The sequence below is a fragment of the Leptonotus elevatus genome, chromosome 13 (genome assembly GCF_054856555.1).
Source record: "Leptonotus elevatus isolate MCC_2025b chromosome 13, RoL_Lele_1.0, whole genome shotgun sequence".
Lineage (NCBI taxonomy): Eukaryota > Metazoa > Chordata > Actinopteri > Syngnathiformes > Syngnathidae > Leptonotus > Leptonotus elevatus.
Window position 1 is genome coordinate 12,397,362 of NC_141251.1, and position 20,369 is coordinate 12,417,730.

General features: G+C 40.0%; 1 protein-coding gene across 8 annotated transcripts; it reads right to left on the minus strand.

Annotated features, from left to right (window-relative positions):
- Nucleotides 1-408: 408 nt before the first annotated feature.
- Nucleotides 409-20,303, minus strand: klc1b (kinesin light chain 1b). Of its 8 annotated transcripts, none has more exons than XM_086092676.1 (17): nt 20,229-20,303; nt 14,801-15,072; nt 14,386-14,616; nt 14,204-14,285; nt 13,793-14,021; nt 13,601-13,688; nt 13,016-13,117; nt 12,369-12,542; nt 11,812-11,911; nt 10,939-10,991; nt 10,610-10,677; nt 9,275-9,383; nt 9,124-9,132; nt 8,782-8,907; nt 1,752-1,876; nt 1,614-1,671; nt 409-1,492 (listed from the first exon to the last, which is right to left on the minus strand). In XM_086092676.1, exons 2-17 carry the CDS (start codon nt 15,047-15,049, stop codon nt 1,412-1,414), a joined length of 1,884 nt encoding a protein of 627 aa, XP_085948802.1. In that variant the 5' UTR covers nt 15,050-15,072; nt 20,229-20,303; the 3' UTR covers nt 409-1,411. The 8 variants fall into 8 exon arrangements, with proteins under 8 accessions (XP_085948802.1, XP_085948798.1, XP_085948800.1 ...); XM_086092672.1 differs by having other exon boundaries at nt 8,755-8,907; XM_086092674.1 differs by lacking the exon at nt 20,229-20,303 and adding an exon at nt 18,317-18,460 and having other exon boundaries at nt 8,755-8,907.
- Between the last annotated feature and the right edge of the window lie 66 nt (nt 20,304-20,369).

Here is a 20,369-nt window from a genome sequence, read left to right on the forward strand (position 1 = left end):
ATGTCAACATAGCATGGATGTTTTTGGAACGTGGAAAAGAAGGCGGGGTATTTGTATTCTTCCGAGATTCAAACCCAGAACCTCTTGACTGTGAGGCTGATGTTATCACAACTTACACTGTGTCCATGCCGCCACATCGTTTACTTTTCGGATGTAAAAATAAACAACTGAAATGTTATACCAGCGCATGCATAAGCGCTTCTGGGATGTACATGTGTTCAGAATTAACCAATCAGATTCATCATTTTATGTGCCTATTGTACATGCTAAAAGTCACATAGGAGGAAAACGTTTTCTGAAATAATTTATCCTGGTCCCATTTGTTTACATCACAAAAACATGATATTTGAAGAGGGTGTGCACTTTTTTTTTTAAATGACCTAAAATTTAAGACAGCAAGACAAAACATGAATGGAACAAAGAGAATTTTTATTCTGAATCAAGTTAAGATTTGAACATTTTCAGTAGTTGGAAGCAATTGACTGAAATAATCACTGTCCTATTCCTGTGTCCCCTAATGATAAAAAAGGAAAACAAAATCATAAATAATTACCCAACATTCCAGTTATTTTGAGTTTCTTCATTTAAAAGACAGACAAGAGGCTTTTGAGCATTGTGCAAATCTATGACAATCACATTGTAGCGATCTAAACATGCATCACATCCTCATCAGTGTAAACAATTTCAAGTCAGAGTTGATCACCCCCACTTAACCTCAGACGGCATGGCACCAGATATCATTCAAGGGCACAATAAGTGACCCAATTTCCAACATTATAGTCCTTTTATTGTTAAAACTTAAAAAGGTTAATGTCATGGTGGTTTCTCAAGAGTCGTCCTGTTAAGTGTTGTGAACACATTCAGATCTCACAACTAAAAGAGTAGCAGCCTATTTGACTTCGAAATGTCATTCCATTATGTGGTCCGCAAGTCATGTGATGACAGTAAGGTATTCATTCACCCTGTATCCCACACCTTTAACCCAATGCCGCATCTCAACAGACAAATGCACATTTTAAGTCATAGCAAATTTACAAGATGTCATTTCAAACGCTACATTTTTTTTCTAAATCAACTAAAACCACCATATCTGTAATTTAGTTTTCATATAGAAAAAAAAGAAGAGACAATCAGCACTGTTAAAAACAAAGAATGGCACAGGATATGTGAGGAAATTAGCTTATAAAGTGGTGTCACGGCTCTCGACACCACTCAAAGTGCACAATGACAACGAGGAATCAAAAATGGTGGCAAAGTTTGCACTACTACAAAGGAAGGCAGGCACCAATTACAAAAGAATCCCTGTGCATTCAGACAAGTGAAAGGGTCTTTGGATGCGAGTGTCAGGAGGAAACATCTTTGGGTCCGACGTTGGCAGATCCGTCCACAAGGTCCGCTTGGAAGTCCAGGCTCAGTTTCCGGAGTACAGATTCATGGTGCTGGAGCTCAGGCCTCGGCTCACCCTCAAATCATTGCTTCCTCGCGTCTGAGACTGAGATGGGATTTATTAAGGACATGAAAAAAAAGAAATTACTTTTTGTTTGTTTAAAAATGTCTGACTGTCCATCCTAACCCAATCGGAAAACAAAAACATTTCAAATATGCTGCCTCACCTGGAACGCCTCATCACCCGTCTTGTTCAAGTAGTTCAAGGAAGCCGCTCGCTTCATGCTAGCAAGCGGAGCGGAAACAGTTAAGACGTGCGGACGAGCACACTTCAAATCCTTTTTCCTTTGTTATGCAGTTCTTACTTGGTGCTGCGAGGCTCAGGAGGTCCGTTGCCCTGCAGTTTCTTGACCAGTAGCTCGCTGCTACGACGCAGGACGTCTCGGAGCTTGCCCAGAGAGCCGCTCCGTTGGAGGGCTCCGCTGCCGTCCTGCGCACACACACTCATCAAGCCACCTGATCGCGATCCCGAGCACGACCTCATATCACACTCAACAAGTCATTTCATCATTAACTTTTTTGGCTACATAAACATTGAAAGTGCTCAGGCTCATTTGTCATTCAAAGGAGCCATCAATTGATTTGTTCATGTTAGTATTTGCTACCTTTTTAAATAGGAAAAGGTTCAGTTGAAATAAGCTCCATCACCAACAGGGGGAGCTGTATGTACATCGACAACATTGAAGGTGACGCCAAAGGTCCAGTTCCCATTCAAAACGGAACACCTCAGTAATTGGGTCAGTTGTTCTTGCTAATATGGATTTCATAAAGAGTAGTAATTTAAATGCAGAATTCATGTACCACAACAAACAAATAACCATTATCATACAAAAAGAGTATTTGAGCCACTGTGAATAGAGTAAAAAGTACAACTGCACATATAAAAAGGTGTCAAATTATAAATGGAAAACTGTACTGTAGTGGGCAAAAGTCCGGCCCGGAAGCCACATACGTTTTTTAATACTAATCCATGATGCATATACATGATTATATTTGTTGCATTCATTTGACATTTTTCTCCCTCTAAAATGTGTTGGTAAAAACGTATTAATTAAAAAATATATTTGTATTCACTTAATCAGATAATTGGTAAATTGATTTATTGTAAAAAAAAAAAAATAATAATAACGAATAGAATTCATAATATTTCCTAGTTTGTTACTTACAAATTATTAACCAATCTAAAGTGTTAAAGAAAAAAAGGCTTGCTCATTTAAATTCTGATTAAAAACATGCAGTTTTTTTTGTTTCCTAACAGTCAATTATTATTATTTTTTTTATCCATGAATGGACCTTGCATATATGTTTGTTTGTTTCTATGTTTTGAAAATCAAAAGTGGCCCATGAGCACTAAACGTTGTCCACCAGTGGTCTACAGAGATTTGCTATCGTCATCGGATAACAGTGATGAAAATGGATTATCATATAAACCTACTAAAAGGCACTTTCAGCGTATGTAGTTCTAAAAGAACAGACACGTTTGTACAGTCACGTGTGCAAACGCTGTCCTCGAGGGCCAGAGTCCTGCAGGTTTTTACATGTCTCCCTCCTCCAACACAGGTGAGGATCGTTATCAGGCTTCGTCGGAGCTTGCTGATGAGCTGATCATATGAATCAGCTGTGTTGGAGAAGGAAAACATCCAAAAACCTGCAGGACTCCGGCCCTCGAGGATTGAATTTGCCCACCCCTGCAAACTGTTTTTTTCTGGTGTTCATGTCTAGAAATCACGCAAAATTGGCCGATCATAGTTGGCACAGAAGAACATTAATGCTACTATGACCTTTATACAGCCCAATTGAATCAGAAACGTTTATCTTTTGATTCTGGCTGGCATCATGTTTGATACGGAATCACTCCAGTTTCTGATGTATTTTTAATTGATTGAACCCCCCCAATACAACATCAAACTGGTAACATTTCATTTCATTTTCATTCAGAAAAATAACACCATGGCCCCCTTTTTCCACTTCCAGACATGAGAGAACGATTGTGCCTTGTGACAAAAAAAAAAAAACATTTGTTTTTCTCTCGAGATAACCCTTTTATTTTGTAAAATAATGACTTCACTCTTTCATTGTGTCCTATAAATTCTGCTTATAATAAATGACCTCACTAATATGGCTTGACCAGAAAAAAATAATAATCTGAACTTCTATTTTGGTTTTGAAAGCATTCAATAAATGAACCAATTGCTTCTAATATACTTGGTGGTCCAAAATAGTTTTTGTATACAAATGCCAAACCCAAGTTCACAAATGAAAAAACTTTATTTGAGATACCAACATATGTTGATGCAACCATCTTCACAATGCAAATTGGTAAATATGACGCAGTTCTACTACTAGTGCTTCTAGACCTAATGTAATGTTTTTCCACATTGGGGGAAATGAAGTCACACGATAGCTATATGTCAAGAGTAGACAGTTCAATAAATAAGCATTCCACTAACACAACATTACTGATATAATAATTATGTGACGCGCATGGTCAATTCTATAGCTGAGAGTAGAAGTAGAGGTATAGATGCACTCATCGAAAGGAATGAAGAATCAAGGCAAGTAGAAGACTGAAGCCAGAAAGTGAATGCATCACAAGCACAGCCAACGACGACACTTTCAAGGTGTTAAAAGTCATTGCACATTCACTTAGTGAAACGTGTGAACTAACTGTTGTGGATGTTGAGCTGATGAAAAAACTAAAACGTTTTCACCAATGTGACTGTGCGCACAAATACTCGTCAGCGCTAATGCGAATCACGGCATCCGCTTGAATAAGAATAAGAAAAGGCAATAATGCTTGTTTGAGACCGTGACATCTGTTTCTCACCTCTAATTGGTCTCTTCTGACGCATAATGCCGGTTTTTTTTTCTCATTTGAAAATGCAACCTTGTCTGTGCATGTATCACACAAAAGGAGTGCAAAGAACAAGGACACTGACGACAGGAATAGCAACCCGCAGAAGGAATTACCATAGCAACAGCTTGATGTGATCGGAAAAATTGGCCGAGACAGACAATTCTGTTATTCATTTAAATACTACTGCCTTAATATTCAGCCAAAAAATGTGCATAAAAATGTAAACAAATCATACAAAATGACATACGCTCTTTTGTTTTTAAATCTACATAACAGAACAAAAAAGCTCCCTTTTTCTTCTGGTCGACTCAGATACGGACATTTTGATATAAATGTGAAATGATAGCGTACCATAACAGTTCAGGCGTTTGATCTTGAGATTTACTTCACAACATTAAGCACAAAAAAACCTGCATATAAAAAAATACAATGTGCCAAATTGAAATAAAAGAGGGAGATGTGTGATGCAGAGTAAACTACTAGTTAATGATCTTAGAATTGAAGGACTGGAATTCAGTCTGTCAGATATGCCAGCAAAGAGGTTACCTTCTTTTAAATCAATGGTGGAAGAGTCAATATTAGAAATGTGTCACCTGATATCAGTATTCAATCGGAATTGGTTGCTTGGACGTGAAGTGTAAATCTGGCTTACTATACTGTTCATATGTGTAAACTACATACAAGCGAGTTTAGGGAAAGAAAACGAAGGGTGGAGGCGCACGCGCACACACGCACACACACACACACACACACACACACACACAGCTATGCTCAATGAGTGAAAGTTTCCAACATGAGGTTAGTGGAAGGAAAGGACAGTGCCGGAGAGAAAGAGACGGAAAACCGGGAGGAACGAAGATGAGAAGACCAAACGTCCCGGCAGCTCTCGGTCGGACAGCGGACTGATGTGACAGCTGAGGGAGGGGAAGAGGGGCTTTCTCTGCTGGGGTGGGGGGCGCACCGGAGAGGAGCGACAACACATATCCTTTAGCTATTGGTTGAGGGAGGGAGAGAGGGACGGAGAAATAATCTTGATGGCTTAGGCCTGATAAGAGAGAAAGAGAGAAGAGACAAAAAGGGCACAGGTTGTAAAATGACCAGGCTCTGGGTTGGCCCTACTTCTTCCTCACATCACTCCTACTTTTAATCTCGTATGCACACTATTAAACTGAGTTTTCGTGACTTCAACTCATTAATCTAAAGGTAAAATGAGCTCTCAGGACCTTACAGTGGAACCTCCCAAGTTGATTGCCCAGTTGGCCAAAACCCGAAAAAATCGTGTTATATATAGCATGAATCTTAAGGCAATCTTGTGAGACTTCAGCTTAATGAAAAGCCAAAAGGATTAACACAACTTTTCTACTTTATTTATAGAACATAGAAATGAAACTTGAGACATTGAAGCTTTAAATGCATCCGTCTTGGCTGCTCTTTACAATACGGCGAAGTCGACGACAATGGTAATAAAATAAGAGTCGATGGTAACAATTTAAAGAAAATAGTCTTTTGTTGAAATGTAATTGTGTTTCGTCTTTGTGATGAGACTCACCTTCCAGATATCCACAATTTTGTCTCACTTCTTGTTCAACACACAAGATTATGATGAGTCATTTTTACGTTTTATTATTAAGCGGTTAACTTTTTGTAATTCTTTTATGACAGTTAAGACTTAAAAAAGCGTGATACAAGTAATTCACCATTAATAATTCATTTAGTTTATATCAAGTCTTGCGAGAAAAATCAACCATCATTTTTTTAGATTAAATTTGTACGAGTTAAAAATGTTAACTTAAAACTACGGAATGGCGAGTACGGATACGAGGAATCTGTATTGGGCCAAATACGGCCTTATTTCAAAGCATCATACTCACAATGCTTTTGTGGCCATTTTACGATGAGAAACTAGAAATTAAAATAGAAAATTGACATTAATTTCATGCAATTTTTGGGAAAAATGTGTGCGACATTCTCACAACAATTTTGTTGTTCTTCGGGCTTCAAACTTGAAGAAGTGACGTGAAAAAGCTAACCTACTTTTCTATGCCGACAGAGCGAGTCCAAGACACAATTGATATCCTATAAATTATAAAAGATCTCAAATACTGCCTAACATTGAAGCCCAAAAGAAAAACAGAATTGCTAGGAGAATGTCACACACGTGTTGGGAGAATGGCCCTATTATTGGGATATATACTGTATAGTTTTTTAAATTATTATTATCTGATCATTAAAAAAAGTGGTATCGAACATCCGTATTTAAAACTAACTTCACAAGTTTATGTTTTTGTAAAAGTGACAGACTAAACAGATAACTTCAGTTTCCATCATTTCATCCAAAGTGTTTGACTTCCAGAGGTTCCACTGTAATCTTGGCACACAAACTAACTAACCTCTTTGATGCAGCGTTATTTGTGATGCTTGAAACAACTTTGGTGGGATACTGACCAAGTTAGAATTATAACAAATTTAATATCTTAAATGTGCATAATTTAAACACCCCCACACATAAATAATGGCTTTGCATGCAGGTCCCCTCCTTTTAGATGCAGCGAGTGGGTGTTTACAGTCGCTGTGACTCAGCTGTTTTTCGTTCCTTTCTGGGTAGCACAGTCTGAACTTGGCACGGTGCGTGTGTGCTGCAGAGATGGACCATTAAGCAAGAATCAGCACTAAAATGGATTCACTCAAAATCAAGTGTGCATTGACAAGGTGGGATTTTGAGACACCTTGCATTAGTCCTGTGCAGATTTAATACACGGCTGCAAATGTTCTATCCTCCACTTTCCCTGTGCACTGCAACATTACACACCGAAGCATTTGACTACATACCAACCCAACCGAGCTTGTTGAACAGAGACGTTAAGGAAGCGTACAATCCACTGAATGTAGAAAATAATTTTGATCGACAGGCTGATTGGTTGTCATGGCAATAGTAGCTAACAAGGTTAGTGATAAAAGAAAAAAAGCCAAGGGTGAAAAAAAGACAGCGTGCAAACAGACAAGAAGCATTTAGCTGAAAGCAAAAAGCAAGAGTCAAATCATGCATTGTATGAAAACACACACACACAGATTAAAATAATCACATTCACAGTTTCGTTGGCATCTGACCTCAGCATTGACTAAAATGAAACGATCATGTTTGAGAAAATAAGGAAGTTATTGTTGTTATAATCCAAGTAAACGTGTCATCATCACTCAGTGAGTGTGCTTTGACAAAGGTTGCTTGGCAAAAATTTGCAATCTTAGCCTGAGCTCTTGTAGCCAAACTATCTCAAATGAGTGCTCGGGAGGAAAAAAAATAAGCAATACAATGAGTCTTGTTTTGTCATATATGTCATAGATCACGCCCAAAGCAATCCTCCGCATGTCATCGCATGTTTTATGAAGCTTTACTGAATAGCATTTGCATTCAAACGTGTGTAGAGAACTCACACATTCACACAAGTGTTACCACAAAGCCCCACCTTCCCCCTTTATGTAACGCGACTCACTCAGAGAAACAGACATCAGGTTAATATGGCACCCGTGTTTGAGCACACGGTCCATTAGTGCGCATGTGGATGGGTTAATTCCATTGACTGGCATGGCTGCATGCATGTTTAAACTGGCTGGAGCAGTGAAGCAGTGTGTGAGAAGCACAGGCTCAAGTGAAGGCACATCTACTGGCACAGTCATGTAAAATTTACCACAGGGTTTCTTCTAACTAGGACACACGTCTAACTGTGTTTCTCTAACTGCATACATTGCTGCACTGAATGTCTGGAATGAGTAATTATATATTTAATGAGCAAAGAGAGTGACACAACAACGACATGTTAAAGCATTAAACAGATGGATGAAGTTAAGCTGCACATTTACTAGAAACATGTAAATTATATTTCATGGTTCGTTTAAGGAACATGGTCTATATTTAATTGTGTTTTAAATTAAATTTGCATCTGAATCTCAGGGTAAATAACTATTGAATATTTTGCTAATGTGCCAAAGAATGAGTTTGTGCCTTCTTTTTGCAATGCCAATTGTGCAGAAGCAATGCCAGCAAAACAACTTATTAAAATGAGACAACAACAAGCAATGAACACAAATGTACCCAACCAAAATGTTGTCAAATAGGACATGTCGCCATGCCAAGACATTCAATCAGCTTTATCTTTCTATAAAAAGTATTTTTGATGGAAACCCCTCATAGGAAGAACAAGGCATCAAAGAGCTAGTACAGACGTTCTCAGACTACATCCAGTCAAGACAAATCTGAATAGAGCACTTGGGTTTATATATTATTGTCAATAATTGGTGACAATTCCAGAATATGGTTAACGAATTACAGTGTTAAATGGTTAAAAAAAACATTCTGTACCAATCAACGCTCCCTTTAATATGACCAAGATGTCTTGTTCTTCCAATGAGGTCCAATGGCTTGTAAGACTCAATTAACGTGGATCTGTACTCACCCCGTTCCACTCCACGCCCATACTCACTTCCTCGCCAGTTTCAGAGCCGCTTTCGTACTTAACGCTGCTTAGGCTCTCCCTGCTCCTTCGCCTGTCGCCTTCTCCGTCCTTCAGGATCTCGACCATGCGAGTCTGGTGGATGGGGTCAATGCCCTAATGGGAAGAACACAAAGAAGAAAACAAATCATAATCACAAAGGGCAAAATAAATATTAGCATGGGGAGAATGGTTGAAAGTGTGTAGTTGTATGAGAGCATTTAAAGGAGTTAAGATCATGTGACCTAAGACTGTGAAGAAATATTTCATATGGCTGTGAAATGGGCGTAATGTTAATGGAGAAAGATGGAAACTATGGCGGCCATCACTTACCGCGTTGCTCTGCATCCAAAGCAATATTGAAAGAGGGGGGAAAAAAATAATGAGATTGACTCTCCTAGAACATTCGGAAGCTGACAAAAGCAGGAAGTGCTCAGCTTTGTCATATGGATTCACATGACATATTTTCCGCAATGTTGCTGACCTGTTTGCGGGATCTCACAGCGCATTCCTCCAGGGTCTCGGCAGCTTCAAGCTTGCCTTGACGGCGGTACAGAGCCCCCAGGTTCCTCAGTGTCGTGTTCACGGTGGGGCTGTGGGCACAAGAAACAGGCACAACTCATTGGTCAGACCATACTTGTAGCAATGTTTTCTGATTTGGACAGCAAAACATGCGTAATGCAGTTAATGATGTCATGTGATCAAAACATTTAACTCATTCACTCTCAGACATTTTCACTGAAGCAATCCAGTTCGCTCCTGGCCTGTTTTACTGGATTTTGACAGAATTTGCAAGGACCACAGAATATTGTGTTCTGTTGCTATAAAAACCTATCAAAAAAAAGATGAGTCTCTTCTTTCATCAGGAAAAAAAATGAATATTTCTATCTGTTTACGTTTTGCAGCAATTAGCATATATGCCATATATGGCTAAGTTTCATCATTATTCACAAATCTGTATAAAACTGTGGGGGGGGGGGGAGAAACATTTTTGCAACATGGCCCTGGTTGATCTCACTCTGCTGCCACCTGCTGGCCGTTTTTGTAATAACTACCATTGCTTTAGGCTTTGGCTGCATCAAAGCTAGTATGCTCTAGCATAAAAAGACAAAACAAAAAAACTGATAAATATGTTTTTGGGACCATGGTAATATTTAAAATAGAACATATTTATACGTTTTTGAGAGCAAACGAGTTAAGGTGGTGCCGCCGCCTTAAATGCTCCAGTATGTGTGATAGATCAAATCACACAAGTGAAATGGTATGCTGCATTCCAGAAAACTGGGGCATGAGAGATGTTCACTCTGACTAGGAATAGTGCATTGGAGCATCATTTGAAGTTCTTGCTCGAGGCAAATCCACATAGCATGACTTCCCCAACATGAAGGAATCAGCCATTCAACACTGGCAGCGCCCATCTTGAATGGAAAACCAAAATTAAATAATTATGTAGACTACATTTATTTTAGTTATCTTGATAGAAGCATTTATTTCAAGATGTCGCGATAACCACTCTACATGAAGTCCTTTTAGAAAGTGATTGTCACTATATTTGTGTATTTGTGTTTACTATCTCTAGTAACTTTTACATTTTTGACCTCTGATGCTAAATTACACTTATTGAGGTAGTCAGTAGTGCTGTGGGAGGGCCTAAGAATTTAAAGGTGGGGTATTTCCCGTATTTAAGGTGGTGCATACACCCCCCCCAAAAAAAAATTCTGACATTCCACAAACTAAAAAACTAAACACGAAAACCCTTAACTTATAACTGTTTAACTCTGTATAATTTAGCATCTGTGAAGCAGCAACTGTGCCTCACCTGTTGACTTTGCAGGCTTTATACCAGCCTCCATACTCTCCATAAGGCGTGTTGTCCCTGTGCTTGCCCTGGAAGTAAAAGAAAAAAGGCAAATGTGAAGGGGAGGAGTTGTGTAAACCAGACCAACGGGATTTTAATGATTTGTTTGCATATAACAGCAAATGGCCAAAGGCATTTTATGCTGTGTAAGGTTTTGCACCATGAAAGACCGGATCACTTGCCAGGATGCGAAATAAGCCGACCTGTTTTTCTTCTCTTAAGCTTGTCATGTGTTTTTTTTTATGCACTACTTCCTAACATCAAGAGTAGGCTCACATGGAGGCCCTTACCTTGCTCATCTCCTCTCTTTCTTCGGCGTGCATCCAGATAGGCTTGTTTTCAGCTGCAGACACACACACACGGGAGAGGTTCGACAAACTGCGCAACACGACTGGAATACACCACACACACAGACCATCTCTTGAGGCTTTGCTGAGTCCATGATCAACTATTCATGATGCATTGAATTCGCTGAGCACAGCATACTGCCCTTCAAGGATGGAGGTTGAATCTGCAGTATTAGCCTGGTTTTCTGTACCGTAATTGTATTGTGTGCTGTAGTCAATTTAGTAATTCTAAAGAATTGAAAAAAAAAATCATGTAGAGAAATATGAACGAGTATAAAAGATGGATGTAGATATTTTGCAACCCTTTGTAGTTAAACGTGTTTGACTACGTGGGAAACAAACTGTAGCTGAGTAATGCTGATGTGCTTGATAAAAATCTGAGAAATCTTGAAAGTTACCCTTGAAAGATAAACCTGTCAGAAACATTTTCCAAAAAGTCACTTTCAATTCTTCTTCACAGACAATATAATCTCACAAGGAATGCAACCATCTTTTTTCAGTTGAAACTCAAAAGAGAATGCAATTGCCAGAGTTCAGACCAACAAAGTCTTTATTTCTCCAAAAGCCTTTTGTAAGAGTCTTTGAGTCCTTTGAATGGTGGCAGCCTGCTTAGAACACCGTCCACTTTTTAATCATCTGTCCATCACGCCTCACTGGTGTGAGATAAATAGTAGGTAGAAGATGAAACAATAGTGGAGGAGAAAAAGAATTAACAACTATGAAGGGTAATTAAAAGTAAAACCCATTGCATATTTTTCTTAATGCCAATATTAATCTTTGCTGTGAAATAACTTCATGGCATCAGCAAGTCCTTACCATCTACAGATCCAAACTCTTTCTCATGGGCACGAGTCAGAATCTCTTTGTATAGAATCTCAGCCTCCTTGTATTTCCCCTGTTTGAGAAAGCAGGACGCCTAAAGAACAGAAGAGAACAGAGAGGGCAAAAATGCGGTTTAGAGTTGCATCAGATGACTCACAATAAACACGACAGTTCCACAGAACAGAACCATCTTCTCCTGCACAGTTACTCATATAAAGTCATTGTAGCACGTGGATTTCATTTCTGTCACAATCACCGCTTCGGGGAGCCACATGAAGCAAGTCAGCTGACAAGAAGCTGCTGGCGTGCGTGCAACACCGAATTATTATCGAGACCCTCAAAAGATATGTGCTTTTCTAAGGAGTCTCATGACAAACCACACATTAGCTTTGACATTTGCTTGAATCTCACAACTTCATACATCTCAAGTGTGTACATTCATAGCACACGCCATTCAATAACAGCCACTTCTTTCAAAAAGGAAAATACCAGCCCAGGTCTCCATTTGTACATTCACTGTCTTTCAGGGAGCTTGTGGTGCCTTTACTCACCAGGTTATTCTTGGTTTTGGCCACATTGGGATCATCAGGGCCCAGCCTACACTCGTAGATCTCCAGGGCACGGCAGTAGTAGTATTCCACCTCCTCATATTTGCCTTGATTCTGACACAGCAGAGCTAAGTTGTTCAGCTGTTTGGCCACATCTGGATGGTCTTTCCCCAGGACCTGATGGAAGCCATACAGATTGTTATCACATATTGATGACTTTACCTCGTTATTTCTCTTTCAATCTACCCTTCTGTTACTGACCCCATCAACTTGAGGCGCTTTGATCAGCAGTCAGTGGGTATAATTAAAGCTTTGCTGATCAATAAAAACAGATGAGCACAGGTTCCAGGTAAAGAAAGAACCACAATACCCTGCTGAGCACTTTAGCATTGTCCCATCTTTTACTTATTTTCTAGTTTCATGCCATTGTTTTTCAAGATGTGCTCTCAATAAGACCCTATAATTCCTTTCCCACACAGACAGGAGGCCCCCAGTGGTGTCTCAACAAGACACTTTAAGAACCTCATTCTCTCCTTTATAGATGCCGGTGTTAAAATGGCTGAGTTTTGGAAATCTTAGCTGTTACAATGAGCTACTTGTTCAGTTTTAGTTCTGAGGTAAAACCTGTGGTAGCCAGGGATGTAACCTACCTTCTCTCTGATCTCCAGAGCCCTCTTGCACAGAGGCTCAGCCTCCTTGTACTTCCCCCTCTTTCCATACAGTACGGCCAGGTTGTTCAATGTTGCAGCAACCTGCACAAAATGAAAAGCAATAGCTAATGAAATATGCCATTTTGCTCAGGAAATGAGCCTTTTAGCAAATTACAAAAATACTTTTCTGAGGTCCAATGATTAAACCACCATTTTCTAACAAGGTTTTATGTGACAGCAAGCACCGAGGTCATTATTTCATTCACAAATGTTTTCTCTGGTTTTGCTGGATTTGTGAGCAGGCCTTGATTATCTTACATTAAATTAAAGTAATGAACAAGTACTTTACCATTGCATTTGTGGAATATGAGTTATGCAGCAAAACCCAACTGTTTTTATCGGATATATAACAATTGCTGGATTTTGCTGCTTTACTCATATTCCACTAATGCAATATTAACCAGAATACAATATTTAGACTAGCGGGGCTGCATAGAACATATTGTCAATAATTTTTTGGGGGGTTGACTTCCTCTTTAGGATGTCTACATTGAGGTACGGTTGCCACGACAATGGGATTCTTACAGCTGGATGGTCTTTCCCCAGGGTTTTCTCCCGGATGGACAGAGCATCGTTGAGAAGATGCGCAGCCTCTTTGTATTTATTTTGATCCCTGTTTGATAAAAACGGAGACAGTTAACAAGAAGTGACCCAATTCAACAAACTACAGGAAATAAAGGCGATAGCTGAAGCCCTCTTATGGGGGTCAATTCTGACCTATAAACCAAAGCCAGGATGTTGAGCATTGTAGCAACATCGGGGTGGTCGTGTCCAGAGGTTTTTTCCAGGTCCTCCAAAGCTTGCTTGCAGAGGGGCACAGCGACCTCGTACCTGCCTTGAGAGGCATATTGGATCACCAGGTTGTGTAGTGTTCTCAGACGAGCTGGGATCTCATAGCCTCCCTGCTGGGCTGCAGCTACTGCTGCACTGTTGTGTTGGTGTTGCACTGTGGGGGGGTGGGGGTGGGGTGGGGGGATGCAACACAAGCATGAGGCCAGGTTAAAAATAAATACATAAATAAATAATATAATCCGTTCTGAGTAATATTGTTGAACAAATTTTCAAGATTGACATTATATACAGTTAACACTATTGCCCCTGCTAAAAACTGGGTGTAAACGCTCTTACTTCCTTGGCCATGCTCCTCTTCATCATTGGGGAAGAGATCATCCAGAGAGTCCTTTGGTGTTTCTCTGTCCTTTTCCTCTTGCTGGAATTAATGACAAAGTATATGAAAATATGAAACAACATTTCAAAAGTGTTCAAAAATGAGCAGTAAATCTTAATTGTGAGATTTGTTTGGTACTTACTGTGGGGGAGACGTCCTCATCATATTTCTTGAGCTGGTTCATGAACTCCAGATGCTTCTTCTCTTCCTCGAGCTGGGCGACACTCTGCTCGCTCTTCTGCAGCTTCTGTTGGGTGTTGGCCAGCTCATCCCGCAGCCACTGGTTCTCCTGGCAAAGCCTCCTCACCTGTGCACGCAGTTTCTGCTTTTCGGACTCCACCGCATTCAGGTGGTTGGACAGGGCCATCATCACCTAGGATGGAAATAAAATTAAGGATGATTGCCTTCAAACTAAATTAGCCAAACGCCGCAACAGTAAGACCAGAGTGTGAATGAATTCTGTAAGGAAGCGGAAACACCCAAAATACAAGGACAGCTATTCGATGTTCTAAAACACATGCACCTAATTACATTGGCAATTATTCACCCAGTGTTACCTGTGCTTCACCAAGTCCCAGCTCAATCATCTCCACTGACTTGCGCAGCAGGTTGGACTTCTCATGCACCAGGTTGGCTTCTTCATCCTTTTTCAGGCACTTGATGGTCTCCAAGAGACTGTGGAGAATGGAATTGTGCTCATTCTTGAGGGCTTCCAAACCCTGGATCACCAGTTTGGTGTTGGAGATGATCTCCTCTTGAGAGAGCTTTTCCAGCTTCTCTTCACGGGCATACACCATTGTGGACATCTTCACAATTGCTCAGAGAAAACCTGTACACAATACAGAAAGTGGAACACAATTGTACACAACTGATAACGATTACAGAAGAAGCCAGAAGAATGAGTTTGACCTATTGTTGCCCGACATTGTAATGACCTGCCTTATAGTGAGGCAGCTTGTTTATATATGATGAACCAGTCATCCAACGACCAAGGTGGGGGTGAGGGGGGACAAAAACCCATGCATTATTACGAGGGATGCGTTAAAAATTCGTCCAGTGAAAATTTTCGGTTTCAGTCCGAAAGACTTTTGTCACCAAAACAGGACGCTGTGATGATGCACGCAAAAAGGTTACAAATGAGAAAACTGAGTCAATAGCCCCCGCATCCCCGGTTGTACAGTATTGATGTCCTTTTGTGTCAAGCCAAGTCTCGGCCTGGCTAAGATGATGACGCAGTTCAAAGCTCTTTGGTGGGCCAATGGAACAAGCTATTTTCTCAGTCCGATGACTCATTGAGCCACATCAGTTACAAACGACATGCAAAAAGGAGCCCTGCCCTTCCAGCTGAAATGCAGGCAGCTGTGAGCCCATGTACAGGCAGTACTTTAGCATCAGCGAGGATATAAATGGGAGATAAAAGGCAGCCAACTGCTGGGAGAGTTATACCGTAACCCTACATTAGTGGGTCACTCCAAAAGTTCTGATTGCTTTCTATTTCGTCAATTTGAATAAAAGCATAGCCATCAATACAACTAGAACCCTGGAAAACAGGCATCTGGATCTGATAAACCGGTAAAGGGCTGTGCGCAACAATTCAAAGAAAACTAAAATGTATTAGTTGGTTTCTTGTGCAAAGTGCGGCTGGATGACACTGACAACATTAATATCCTAACATCTAAAATCAAAGCACAAACCTCACTGCCTTGAAACAAAATATACTGGCAAACCCAGTACAACCACTCAATCTGGGTGTGTTACTACTACCAAGTACTAATTGTGGTTTTACCTTGATGTTAGGCATATCACACCAAGTAATCACAGCTGAACTCCGTCAGCAGAGACTTTATATGATATTACTAGACATTGGCGCCAAGTTGAAGAAATGTTTTTCTCTTTATTCTCAGGTTCATGGACCTGCTTAGTGTAATCGCCTGAGGAATTCATTATGCTTTCTGTATGACTGGAGCGATCTCTTTCCTTAAATCATTTTTCTCCTCTGTAGATTACAGTAATTTCTGGACTGTAAGGCGCACCTGGTTATAAGCCGCGCGAGCTAAACTTGGGGAATTCTCGAGTTTGTTACACATATAAGCCACACCTGACTGTAAGCTGCAGGTGTTTTAATGTTACCACACACCAGGTTCTCGCTACTTTATTTTCCAAATTGAGGGCGCAAATTGTCTCGCTCTCGTTCTGTCTCTCCTACTGTATTTGGGCTCACTTAGTTTGTTTTGTTCTTCCTGATGCTCTTGCGCGTCCTTTATAGTGCACCCCCTTGTGATCTGATGGATAAGCCGCACCTTTGTATTAGCCGCAGGGTCGAATGCAAGTGAAAAAAGTAGCGGCTTATAGTCCAGAAATTACTAGTTTGTTTAGTTTAAAACAAGTGATACTACAATGGCAGGGGAGCCTCCAAAGTCAAACGGAATTTGCGCAATTTGGGCTTCAATGCATGCAGTATATGCCTCAAAAGTCAAATGAACACTTAAAAAATTAACAACAATCATGGTGACATTAGACAAGACCTCAACTCGGTGAGCAACTAAATATTTTTGTATGTTTTGGTCAATGGGAGGGTCACAACTTAAATTTGGGGTCTTGTATTGGAATGAATTGGGAAACAATGTATAAACTCCACAAATGTTTTGGTTTGTTTGGTGATGCTGCCACAAAAAGATAATGTGTGCACAAACTATAATTTGAATAACAATTACATACACAAATCAATTTTACCAAGGAGATGCTAGCAAACCACATGCAGCTGAAACTATCATGGTTAATGATGAGCATCAAATTTACTAGAGCTTGTCAAACTCCATATTTTACTTTGCTTTTAAAATGCGCTGAATTTTCACAATCACTTATGACATATGTACCGGCAAAACAACCAATACTTGTCAACAAACATCTTGCACTTGACTTTACATTTAATTTAAAGACCATACATGAACTTAAGCGAACATGTCCTCCTTGTTTGAGTGGTTTAAAAGTCCATGTAAGAAAAGGCCCTAGACGCTAGAAGCAACAAAGGCTAAAATAAAAAACTTAAAATGCTTGTCAGACACAACTGGGCTGCTTTGATACCACAAAGGGTCTGCACTCCTCAGAAAGATCAGACCTTTTTTTTCTTTTTTGTTTAAATCTTTTACATTTACGTAGTTGCCGCTTCACAAATAGCAAGCAAAACGGTAAGACTACAGGTATATTATACCTATTAAGTCGCTTCTCCTTAGTGAAATCTACCATAATTGCTTTCAGGAGCTAATGCATATTTCCTAATCTCCACTCACTGCAAATATCATCTTAACACAGCTAACATAATAATATGCAACACAATGCCAACATTCGGCACATTAACAGATGTTTCCGCTCTTAACATCTTAACACAGCTAACATAATAATATGCAACACAATGCCAACATTCGGCACATTAACAGATGTTTCCGATCTTTATTCCAACAGATGGCTTTCAATTAACTCATTCACTGCCATTGACGGCTATCGACATCAAAAATTCTAAACTAAACTACTTTTATTAGTTTAACATTTTTTCCCACTTTTGTTAACAAGAGTTTGAAAATCTAGAATTGTTTTATTATATTAAAACAGATATAAAAATTGGGATTAATCGTGAGTTAACTAGTGAAGTTAATTACGATTAAAAATTGTAATCACGCCCCTAATTTTTTAAAAATATTTTCTTTAAAAAAAGAAGTTTTTTTGGGGGGGGCAGGCGATTAAAATTTGTAATCTTAATTAATCGCATGACTTCACTAGTTAACTCATGATTAATTACAATCTGTTCTAAATGTACAAAAAAAAATTCTAGGTTTTCATACTCTTAACAAAAATGGGAAAAAAATGGTAAATGCGAATAAGTTAAGTTTGTCTCAAACCATACAGGTAGAACAGTATGAACAATGTGTTTACATTAATATACACTGACATACAGAAACTGAATTATGGAACAACAGTGGTTCTCAGGTTAAAAACAAGCTTCTAAATTAACTATGCTTGGAAGGAATCCATCGTTGAATATTATTCCTATTACAACTTGCAACTCGGACACTAACCTGTTTAGGTTGCAAATCAGAGCTTTATGAGTCTGGCATGGAAAATAACTGATGAAATAATGACTTGTCTTCCGGCAACAGAGTGGCACGCACCGAATAGACAGTGCTCATCCGCAGAGATCCTTCGCGGAACGACAAAGGACGATGTGCCTGCGAAACGGCTTAATACAAATGTAGAAGGACATCGTGGGCGGGAGAGAACGAGAGGGAAAGTGAGAGAGCTGCTATAGGGAGAAAAGGGATGGTGGTGCCTGTAAGATGACGGTGACCTTCCTGCTGCTTCATCACAACAATTGGCATCAGCAAAGGGCGTGCATCCAAAGATAGCCCCGCCCAATGCTGGAAGAGCAGGAGAGTGCAGAGGAGCAGGTCGGATGGGGGAGGGAGTCATGGAGACGAGCTCCTCTGCACTCAGACACAAGGGGATGCCAGTAATGGCAATGATGACATACAACCGGAATGGCTCCCTGACACGGTTTAAAGCCACTAAAGGATGCCCACGTGATTAAGTCAGATGACACCAATAATGCAAACAAATCTGCGGCTTTATCACTTTAACTTTTCATGAAACAATTATGTAAACATATAGACTGCACTTCTTAAGAAAACCCCTCATGAAAGCCCAGCCTGTTTATGAAAGTAACACTAAAACAGCTCAAAAGGCAAGACCCTATAAAAGTTGCATTTTAAAATGTGGGTCAGGGGGATGTTTTACACACAAGCAAGATGACTCACTCATCTTAATCAGTGATCAAAGGTCAAAAAGTTACAATCACAGCACCTCTTCCAGTCCAATCCAACATAATTATGAGATCTAATGATATTCAAAGCAAGAATATAATACAACCACTTTTCAACTGGCACGCTTGTATTGCATTGACAAGCCTTTTCCTGTGGAAACCATACAACATGGATTTGTCTGAGACATAATCTGGGCGTGGTGCATTTGTACTGTTCAACACCAGTGCACGAGGCGAGTGAGGCTTAAGTTGGAATGGAAACCGAACGCAGCAGGTGCGCCAGGAAACAATTTGTCTGTGTCAGCATCACATCTCCAGATCAAATTACGTGGTTCTACATCACCGGATGCCATCATTCACCCGTTTCCGGCAGCCGTCCACATCTGCATGACCAGCAGACACATGGCAGAGGCAGTCATCAAGGAGGGTGTGGTGGGATAACCATGAGAGAAAATGAGGATTGTGCTACTGACATTGACCACATACACCCATGACTTCACTGTAATCAGCTAGTAACGTTTTTTTGGGGCACTCATGACCCTGTTGAGTTTTAAATACTCATACATGCATTTATCTTTGGATCTGTATTGTGCAAACAGAAGGTAACAACTACAGCCATATCCAACTCTGTAAAAATACCTGACGATGTCATTTGCCCGTCTTATATAATGATGAGCCATGTTTTCAAGCTAATAATACAGGATTTCCTAAATATGCCAAAATAATGTTAAAGCACATTTAATGGTTCAATTACTTTAGCATTATTACCTGAGGTTCTGTTACAGTTCGGTTATCGCCATCAACTAAACGCCACATTAGGCAGAAAATAACAATTCCGCTCATTATCTACATGCCACGTTACCTCAACTGTGACGTAATTTAGCTTTTTTAAGGAAAACGTTCCCGTTTACGTATTGGTACATATTCACGGAGATGTTTTCACCAATGTTAAGTGTAAAGCTTTAAACATCGGTTCCGCTCTGTCGTCAGTGGCTGTTTAGCTCGGCTAGCCTGTTAGCATCACCACTCCCTGTTTGTTGCGGACTCGGTGGGTTTAATCTTCCCAAGCGGTAGTTTGAGCGTACCGTTGTGAAAATGGAAACTATAATAAAACGAAGTCACATAGACACTTGAATTAATTTCGATACGGATAAATCACAGAGATCCCTTACCGACAGCCAGAACCTTCGCCTAGCCCAGCCCCTTTAAATCCAAAATGTCTCCAAACACGCACAGTTCTCCCATCAGCCTTTGCGGCGAAGCAAATCTCAGTGACGTAATGTTGTTTTCTACCGTGTCCTCGCAAAATAGAA

What these genes read in the sequence shown, in the direction of transcription:
- klc1b (XM_086092672.1), bottom strand. Translation starts at nt 15,049, where the DNA reads ATGTCCACAATGGTGTATGCCCGTGAAGAGAAGCTGGAAAAGCTCTCT. An exon ending in TGGGGAAAGACCATCCAGCT is followed by an intron (nt 13,118 to 13,600) that starts GTAAGAATCCCA and finishes CATTTTGTGCAG; the next exon opens with GTTGCTGCAACATTGAACAA. An exon ending in CGGGTGATGAGGCGTTCCAG is followed by an intron (nt 1,493 to 1,613) that starts GTGAGGCAGCAT and finishes ATCCCATCTCAG; the next exon opens with TCTCAGACGCGAGGAAGCAA.